Genomic DNA, 9,899 nt, shown 5'->3' with positions numbered 1-9,899 from the left:
AATGAGGGGAACAGCGTGATCCAAAGAGCTTCTGTTTAAAGGCCAAATGGCAGGTTCTGCAACATTCCCGTTTGGAATCACAACCCTGTTAACAGCATCGCCTTCTCTCCAATGAAGCTTAGGTGGATAAACAGCCCTATGTGCCAAGAGTGCATGCCTTGCCGGGTTAGGGGCTCTCCACACGGTAGAGCAGGCTGGGGCCCTGGCTCACAAGCCGCTTTCAAGCCCTGCCACAACAGCGAGGGAAGAAACGCACCGCTGAGCTCCAGCAACCGGTTAACCCGGGCGAGTCTCTCCTCACAGCTGCTAAACGGGGCCAACGCCTCAGGCACCGTCCCGCCGCCATCTTGTGTCCCGGCGGAGCCCTGCAGCGGCGCTGCCCCAATGGTAACTGGTGTCTGAGGGCGGTTTAGGCGGCTCGCCCGTGGGTGAGGAGGCCCCAGAGGGGTTCACAGGGGCAGGAGGAACCCTCGGACCGGGCAGCAGCCCCGGGCACCGGCCGTCCTCACGGGGCGGCGGGCAACGGCGAGTGGGGGCAACTGCATCCCCCGTCACCAAGGTGACCACGGGCCCTCACGAGCCGCCCAATCAGCGACTCCCTTCCTCCCCTCGCCCCTACCCCGGCTCCTCCCAGTCCCGTTCGTCTTACCTCCGCGCTCCTGATTGGCTCGCCGCCTCCCTCCTGGGATGGGATTGGCTGCGGGCGGCGGGTGTCAGGAGCGAGCGAGGGGCGGGTGCGCGCACAGTCCCGCACCCCTCCGGGTTCCTCATAGACGGCGCGGTCCCGCCTCACGCACACCCCGCGGATCATGTCGGTGTCCCCCGTGAAGCGGCAGAAGATGGAGTCGGTGCTGGACCAGCTCAAACACCACACCACGGTGGTGGCGGACACCGGGGATTTCAACGGTGAGAGGCGGTGGGGAGTATGGGGGGGGTGTCTGTCACTGCTTTCTTCCTTCCCCCCCCCCCCCCCGCCTCGTGGAGGGTGGGCGCGCCCGGCCCAAGGGGCGAGCGGCTGAGGGGGAGCGAACCACCCTGGGGCAGGGGGGGTCCGGCGTTGCGAAGGGCGCCGTTACCTAACGCGGGGCGGGGGGGGCAAGGCGCGGGTTTGGGCGGTTTTAATTCCACACCACGGAGGTTTGCCGGGACGTGGGACTTGGAGAATCCCTCCCCTGGGAACGTCCTGGATCCTGGCTGGCCCCCCCGGCGGCCCGCGGTAATCTGCTGCTGCGCTAATCCCCCAGCGACGGATGAACCATCCCGACCGGCACCGGCAGCGGCTCACACCGGTGAATTCAGGATTAAGAGCACACGGGCACCCGCGTCCCACGGTGCTGGGCGCGTGTTCAGGCACTGATCCTGCCGCCAGGTCACGCACGGCTGGAACTTGCTTGCTTTCAAGTGCTGTGGAGAAACGGTCACTCGCTTGTGCCAGTCTGACAGGAGAGAACCACGGTACCACAAAGGATTTGGAGCACGGATGCAGCTTCATCAACGACCAGGAGAGCTGACAGCACTGTGGGATAACTTCAGCCTTGAGAGGTTTGGGTGCTTTGGAGTAGCAACAAACCTGGCTAGAGCCCAGCAAATTCATGGAGTCATAACATGGTTTGTGTTGGGTGGGACCTTAAAGCTCCTCCAGCTCCAACCCCTGCCACGGGCAGGGACCCCTTCCACTGGAGCAGCTTGCTCCAAGCCCCTGTGTCCAACCTGGCCTTGAACACTGCCAGGGATGGGGCATGGATTTCAAACCTGCCTACCCCGGATGTGAAAACATCCTTGTGATGGCCGAGGGGGTGTTTGTCTTCAGGGGTCAAAGACTCCTTGAATCAGTTTTACACTTGATCCCTGCCTGCCTGTTGTGGGTCTTTTGGATGGTCCGGACAAGGCTTCAGTCAGCATCTGACTCCCTGGAACATCACAACATGCACATGGACTTCAGGTCAATCACTGATGGCACAGCTCTTGCTCCCGCAGTTCCTGGTGGTGGGGAAAACCAGGAACTCCTAGTGACAGGCTTCACGAGGCCACTGTGCCTGTTGCCAGACGCCCACAAGAACCTTCAGATGCTGCAATGCTGGCAAGAAGTAACCAGCAGCCAACATACACTTCTCTAAAATTGTGCATGTGCTCCAGGACTGACTGTTGTTGGCATCCTGCTTTATTTTAAGCCATATCCATGTGAATTAAAGCGTGTTTTGAAGGACCTGTTTGTGCGGAATGGACTAGCTCCAGGATCATGATAATGGCCCAGGAAGGAGCTATGGAAAAACAATACTTTTATGACTCAAAACATGAGGTTGCACTCTCAAACTTGGGGTTTCACCAAAAAACCCTGAGGAAAATGAGCCAGTTCTGAACGTTCTGTTGGTTTTGATGTTTAGCTGTGCTAACCAGGGAGCTCGGGAGCAGGAATCACTGGAAGGCCCTGCAGAGGCTCCCTCTCTGCCCTGGTTGCTGAGTCAGGCTCTGCATGCCAGGCAGCCTGGCTGTGATGAGGGCCACGCATCGAGGTCACAGCCTGCTCCTGCAGACAGTGGCTGGCTCCTCAAATAGGTGCAGTCCAGGGCTTAAGGAAAACCAAAGGGTGAAATAACTTCTGTACAGAAGGGAGTACCTGGGAATTACAAGAATGGATGCTAAGAAATGGCCTGCAACTCTTTGAAAGCTTCAAGAGCACTAAGAAAAGTTGCTGGAGTCTGGCTGGTGAGGAGTTCTGGTGCAAGCAGTTGTAGACAGCTGCTCAGAGGGAAGAAAGATGCCCTTCACCTCCCCATCGTGCTTTCTGGAACTTGGCTGTGCTGCTGAATACAATGGGGATTGATGTAAGCTGAAAATGAGTACCACTTCTCATCTGTCTTTTCCACAAGTTCATTTCTTGTGGGCAGTAGCGAGCAAACTGCTGTACCTCACTGTTGTAGCTCCATTATCCTCGTGGTCCTTGTGGGACAAGCTTTCAGGCAGCAGCATTTAAACGCCACTCCGCACTCATCTGCTCCATCACGAACACTACAATGCCACAGCCACGAGGGTTTGTATTCACACACACTGGAGCAAACCCCTTTGAATTGCTCAGCTCTGCTCCTGGTTCTAAACAGGCTCTTTTTATTTCTCTAGCAATTGATGAGTACAAGCCCCTGGATGCCACCACAAACCCCTCTCTGATCCTAGCTGCTGCTCAGATGCCAGCTTACCAGGAACTGGTGGATGATGCTGTTGCCTATGGGAAGAAGCTTGGCGGGTAACTAATGGGGTTTTTATCTCCTTAGATATCTAAGACACCTTATTTATACAAATAGTCTTTAGTACTACAAGCAGTGTACTGGGATTTTCCCCTCATGGTTGTAGCTCCTGCCCCCAGAAGCCTTAATCCTTAAAGACAGAACTTCTTGTGCTCATTTTGGATGTGCTTTGAAGCACCAGTTCACACGTGGCGTTCTAGTGCTGCTCAGGGGAACACTGGAGTTGACAGCATTATAGGAGACAGTGTCCAAAGGTAACACTGCTGGTGGTGCAGGGAGGGTGGCACATAAACATGGAGCAGAGAAGTGGCTGTTTGAACTCTGGAGCTTAATGTTAAATGGGCTGTGAAATTAGATCTTCAGATCCATGGCAAGGCGTGAATGCACATTTTCTTCTCCTCCCCCTCATCGAAATGCTTTTGCTCTCTGTGCTTTCCAGGTCAGAAGAGGAGCAGATCAAAAATGCTTGTGACAAACTTTTTGTGCTCTTTGGAGCTGAAATACTGAAGCGGATACCTGGGCGTGTGTCCACAGAGGTGGATGCAAGGTTGGCTCTTTTCCCTCTGGGTTACCCTGGAGATTTGTACAGGCAGAAAGAGACATGATGTGAGTTGGAGAAAGATGTTCTTGACTAGAGAGCTCCCTGTTTGAGATTAGCAAGAGTTTATGTTGTTAATGTTCAGTTAGAACATGGATTTCCTGCTTGATTCTGTGAAAAAAAACTGTATGAGAACAAGAAATGCTGAGTTTGGATTTGTGTCATCTTCCCTTGCTCCTTAAGCAAAGGAAGCCTCATGCTTCCAGTACACTTATTCTCTTCTGTGTGATGTCTTCTTAGTTGACCAGGAGATCTCTTTGAACAGTTTCTTTCAAGGCTCACATAGGGTTTATCTGTTAACTACTCACTGCCAGGTCACTTCTAATGCTCAGCTCCTGCATTCATGGGGGAAAACTGGAAGAAATCTGTAACTTTCTCAAGGAAAACTGGCTGGAGCTGTGAATCCTCTGAGTCAAGGAGCAGTGGTGCTGTCAAACACCTACTTGATGGGCTCAGGAAGCATCTCTGAGAACAGAAACACGCTATTGGCATATAACTAATAAAAGAAGACGATGTTTTTCAGTGGGGTTTGGGGGGAGAGAATTTAAAAGTCAATTTTAAGCAGTCCTGCTCTTGTTCCAAAGGTTGTCCTTTGATAAGGAAGGAATGATTCAAAGGGCCAAGCGCCTCATTGACCTTTATAAGGAAGCAGGAATTGGTAAAGATCGGATTCTTATCAAGCTCTCTTCAACGTGGGAAGGAATCCAGGCTGGCAAGTAAGTACTGTACCTGGTGTGCTGACTCATTGCATGCTTCTGCCTGCTCACAGGCACCTGCCAAACACATTCCATGCTTAAACTAAGGAGTTGTTTTGAAAGCATTGCACCAGGAAGCCTGTCACTAGGGTGCAGTGAGCAAAGAAGGTGCTGTGCTGCAGCTTTGTGTTGAAAGAGGAAAAGTTTGCTCATACAAGAGCCAGGCCACAAGTAAGAGTTTCCTGAAATGTCACACTAAGGAGTCTGCATTTGCTTCAAGGAACAGCATTAATAAAGCACATTCTGGCAGCAGAAAACACTTTGTTAGTTTAAACGTTTAAAGCTTCTCAACTGAGCAATATTCCTAACATAACTCAGGAAACTCAATAGTTTAACCTACTATTTAGTAAAACAGACATTCAGTAGGAGAGCAAACTGCTGTTTTAATCCTCTGTCTGCAGGGTCCTGGAAGCAGAGTATGGGATTCACTGCAACATGACCTTGCTGTTCTCCTTTGCTCAGGCAGTTGCCTGTGCTGAAGCTGGAGTTACTCTGATCTCCCCCTTCGTAGGACGTATCCTGGATTGGTATGTTGCAAATGGAGACAAGAAAAGCTATGAACCTTCAGAGGATCCAGGTGAGCTTTTAACATACCATTAAACATACAGTAGCTACTCATCAAAGTGCAGTTGATTCATAAGTCCCCTTGTGAAAACACTTGGGTTTGAGCATGTTATAAATGATTGTACATCCCAGAGTGGTTTGTGTTGGAAGGGACCTTAAAGCTCCTCCAGTCCCAACCCCTGCCACGGGCAGGGACCCCTTCCACTGGAGCAGCTTGCTCCAAGCCCCTGTGTCCAACCTGGCCTTGAACACTGCCAGAGATGGGGCAGCCACAGCTTCTCTGGGCACCCTGTGCCAGCGCCTCAGCACCCTCACAGGGAAGAGCTTCTGCCTAAGAGCTCATCTCAGTCTCTCCTCTGGCAGGTTAAAGCCATTCCCCTTGGCCTGGCCCTACAGGCCCTTGTCCAAAGCCCCTCTCCAGGTTTCCTGCAGCCCCTTTAGGCACTGGAGCTGCTCTAAGGTCTCCCCTTAAGGAGCCTTCTCTTCTCCAGGCTGACCCAGCCCAGCTCTCTCAGCCTGGCTCCAGAGCAGAGCTGCTCCAGCCCTCGCAGCAGCTCCACAGCCTCCTCAGGACTCACCCCAGCAGCTCCACATCCCTCTTGTGTTGTACCATCCTGAAAGCTGCTGATTTCTCCCCTTTAGGAGTGAAGAGCGTCACCAAGATCTACAACTACTACAAGAAGTTTGGCTACAAAACCATTGTGATGGGTGCTTCATTTCGAAACACCGGCGAAATAAAAGCCCTGACAGGCTGTGACTATCTCACCATTTCACCCAAGCTTTTGGCAGAGCTCAGCAAAGAGTATGTCAAGTTAACTCCCACACTCAGCATAAAAGAGGGTAAGTCTGCTTTTGGGGAATGGGGGCTTGCTCAGGCTCCCTTTCTTATTGAGTGTTGAGTGAGTTGTTCCCCTCAGCTCTGCAGTTCTTTCTCTAAGGGTAAATCCTCTAAAGACCCCCCTCTAAAGCACTGTAGCCTCATTATAACAGTGCTGCTACTGCCACACAGTCACTTCTTTAGGGTCTTGAGTGACACTGAGGATGCTAACTGGAAGTAGGATGGGATCTGACTGTGTTTTAATACCATGCACCTTCTCCTGAGAGGGCAGGAGGAAGTTTATACATCATACACTTGGGATAAGAGTTTACTGACCATTAGCAAAGATGACAAACCTGGTTTAATCTTAATATTGCATCAGTGATGGAATTGGCCCTAAACATGCCAAAAGGTGGGGTTTCCCTCCAGAAACTCTGGAAGTGAATTGTAGGCAAGACTTAGTGATACTGTACCACAATGGCTTTGAATGAACATTCCCATTGCACTGCTGTTCCTTTTCAAATGCTACTTTACACCTCGGGAGAGGAGATTTGTGCACAGTGTAGCCATGGGCAGCTGGGTACAGGACAGAGCTGGCCTGGAGGAGTGTTATCAGTTGAGCTTTTGTTAAGGACTTGCTAAATGATCAAAGACCAAATTGTTCAGCACATTTACTTACAAAGTCTCACTGCAGTAGGACTGCTGCATAATTCTTTGTAATAGGCCTGAAAGTACCATTTGGAAGCAGATACAAGACAATAACATGCACATAAACATTGTATTTTAAGAGAAACTCACTATCTAGGTTACCTTCTGTTCCTCTCCCAAAACCAGGTCAGGGGCACTTTCAGTCCTGCATCCCAGAATGTCCCCCTGTAGCAAGTCATGTTGGAAATTGGAATGATTCAACAGCTGGAGCTGGGTCCTTCCTAAATCACTTCTGTTTTAGGAAGCTGGTGGTTATTTGATTATATTCTGATGGTTTTGTCTCTCTTTTATGTCCCATTGCACAGCTCAGGCATGTGATCTCGAGAAGCTCCACCTGGATGAGAAGGCATTCCGCTGGCACCACAATGAAGACCAGATGGCTGTAGAGAAACTATCTGATGGGATCAGAAAGTTTGCTGCAGATGCAATTAAGCTGGAGAGGATGTTAAAGGTAGATGTTATAGCATAGAACCCCAGAGTGGTTTGGGAGGGAAGGGACCTCAAAGCTCCTCCAGCTCCAACCCCTGCCACGGGCAGGGACACCTTCCACTGGAGCAGCTTGCTCCAAGCCCCTGTGTCCAACCTGGCCTTGAGCACTGCCAGGGATGGGGCAGCCACAGCTTCTCTGGGCACCCTGGGCCAGCGCCTCAGCACCCTCCCAGGGAAGAGCTTCTGCCTAAGAGCTCATCTCAGTCTCCTCTCTGGCAGGTTAAAGCCATACCCCCTTGGCTTACGCTACCTGCCCACCACTCACACTGCCACCTCTCATGTTCCTACCATGCAGCTCCCTGTGGTATGGCCAAGGATTAGGAACCTGTGAGCAAGTCTGGTCAGGTTTCTATGCAGGTGGTACACGTTATGTAGGACAGGCAGCTTGCAAAATGGCCACCTAACTGAAGTGAACATGATAAAACCTTCCTGCATCTCAAGAAAGAATTTATGCAGATGTCTACAGCCACACCAGGTGCTTGAGGCCCAAGGCAGTGTTTAGGCTGGCAGCTGATCAAGATAACACTGCTGTCCAAGTGAAAAGCCTTGAAGTCTAATTTGAAACTCTTCAGCTGTCAGCAGTGGTAGGAGACATGTAAATAATCTCTAGATAGGGAGCTGGAAGTAAATCATGTCTGTACTTGGCACTAGGAGGCACCACAAGCAGATCTGAGTAGAGTCAGGCCATGTGGAAGTCCTGTGTCAGCTTATGGAGAGGCTTTCAAAGGGCATTAACTGAACTGTGTTTTTTGGAGGAAAAAATACACAGCAAGGAACCTGAGCTAGCACTTAGAATCATAGAATGGTTTGGGTTGGAAAGGACCTTAAAATAATCCAGTTCCAACCCCCTGCCACGGGCAAGGACACATCACTCTAGACCATGTCACCCAAGGCTCCGTCCAACCTGGCCTTGAACACTGCCAGGGATGAAGCATTTACCTCTTCTCTGGGCACCCTATGCCAGAGCCTCAGCACCCTCATAGGGAAGAGCTTTTGCCTTATCTCCAACCTGAACTTCCCCTGTTTCAGTCTGAACCCATCACCCCTTGTCCCATCACTGCAGTCCCTGATGAAGAGTCCCTCTCCTACATCTCTGTAGTCCCCTTCAAACACTGCTCTGAGGTCTCCACAACTTGCTGTTACTGAAAACTACTTCACAGTGACCTGCATTACTAAAGCTCAGCTCCCAAACTCTGCCTCAGCTTCTGGTGTTTTCCTTCTCTCTTTCTAGGAACGAATGTTCAGTGCTGAAAACGGGAAGTAGGAAAACAAGGATGTTCCTGAGGGTTGGAAGAGTGGCTCGCCCGAGAGTAAATGGATGTACAAATGTCTTACCTGTACAAGTCTCATGCTGTCTATGGATAGAGTTCTGTACCATGCTTTTTTTATCAATTTGCAAAGGGACAAATAGCATTTCCAGTTTTGGTGGCACTTTTGTCAATACATGCAAAGTAACCCAGCCTGTCCTTAGGCCTTGTTCATTTCACTGCTGCAGACACACGTGACACAGGAGTTCCCACTTTTGTACACTTATTTAATACTAAACTCCTAATGAAGTCTACAGCCTTAACACATTGAGAAGCGATTTTGCCTTTCATCCTGTTTTACTGTGGCTAAAGAGAAGACCCAGGTTTCAAAAGCCTTCCTTGATACTAAACCCACAAGTACTCTTACAAGATACACATATATATTGCATACGCAGATATGGATATGTAGATATATATATGTGCATATATATTTATATACACAACACACACCTCCCCATGGCAGGGGGTTGGAACTGGATGATCTTAAGGTCCTTTCCAACCCAAACCATTCTATGATACTGTATAGAACACGATACCAACTAGGCTCCAGTCCCTTCCTTTCCTCTCTCTGCAGCCAAGCTGGCAGCAGTAGTAACTTGCTGGTTGGCAAATCTGGTGCATCCCCTCATAATGCATATTTCAATGCTTTTAAATGGGGGAAAATTGTATCTGGAGGAATTTTATCCAGTATAATTGTTTAGCACTTGTCTGAGAGCCCAAAACAAGGTGACAGCAAGAAGAGGGAGTTGACTGAAGGGGAAAATGCCACTGAGATTACAACACATGCACAAGCTACATGTACCCTGACAGTAGTGGAAACTCTGCTTTCAAAATGAAAGAACTAAGTCTCTCAAGCAGTTAACAAAGCACTTGACAGTTGGTAAATCTGAGCTGACAGAGCAAACATGTGGCTACAGCTCAAGATCATCTGTTAAGAGCTCTGTATATTGTCTTTGGAGGAATTACTGCTTTTCTTTATGCAACAGTCACGGAACTGCTGCCAACTCTGCTCCACAAATGAGGCGATTGTGTTTTGTGGGTTGCTTTGGGTTGGGTTTTTCCTGTCATCCTTTCCTCGCTGCCCTTAAGCTGCTGCTTTTGGAAAAGAGGAAGAGCTCTGTGGCTGCCTTCCTCAGGAATGACCTAATCCTAATGCAGCATTTACCAATTATAGGCCTTTCAATTAAGTTGGGCTGCATGTGATGAGATTCAATGCTGTATTTTCTTAAGGCTTACTCAGTCTCTCTTATCAGTTTATATAGGTCCTATTCCATCAAGAACAGATATGAACAAGCAATAGGACAAGAGGAAGTGACCTCAATTTGGGCCAGGGGAGGGTTAGACTAAGTATTAGGAAACATTTCTTCCTCAGAAGGGTTGTCATGCACTGGAAAAGGCTGCCCAGAGCAGTGGCGGAGC

At 49.9% G+C, this 9,899-nt stretch overlaps 1 protein-coding gene across 1 annotated transcript; it reads left to right on the top strand.

The window, feature by feature from the left end:
• The first annotated feature begins 791 nt into the window (after positions 1-791).
• On the top strand, positions 792-8,729 carry TALDO1 (transaldolase 1). Its single transcript, XM_080619163.1, has 8 exons — positions 792-906; positions 3,118-3,241; positions 3,682-3,789; positions 4,425-4,556; positions 4,997-5,172; positions 5,802-5,999; positions 6,990-7,135; positions 8,405-8,729. Exons 1-8 carry the CDS (start codon positions 810-812, stop codon positions 8,435-8,437), a joined length of 1,014 nt encoding a protein of 337 aa, XP_080475289.1. The 5' UTR covers positions 792-809; the 3' UTR covers positions 8,438-8,729.
• The last annotated feature ends 1,170 nt before the right edge of the window (positions 8,730-9,899 follow it).

This window comes from Psittacula echo, assembly GCF_963264785.1.
Source record: "Psittacula echo genome assembly, chromosome: 5".
Lineage (NCBI taxonomy): Eukaryota > Metazoa > Chordata > Aves > Psittaciformes > Psittacidae > Psittacula > Psittacula echo.
Note: the sequence above shows the minus strand (reverse complement) of the source record. Positions and strands in the feature narration are given on the sequence as shown.

Excerpts from the sequence above, each read along its gene's own strand:
- TALDO1 (XM_080619163.1), top strand. The coding sequence starts at position 810 with ATGTCGGTGTCCCCCGTGAAGCGGCAGAAGATGGAGTCGGTGCTGGAC. Across the intron at positions 907-3,117 it reads GGACACCGGGGATTTCAACG|CAATTGATGAGTACAAGCCC; the intron begins GTGAGAGGCGGT and ends TTATTTCTCTAG. Across the intron at positions 3,790-4,424 it reads TCCACAGAGGTGGATGCAAG|GTTGTCCTTTGATAAGGAAG; the intron begins GTTGGCTCTTTT and ends CTTGTTCCAAAG.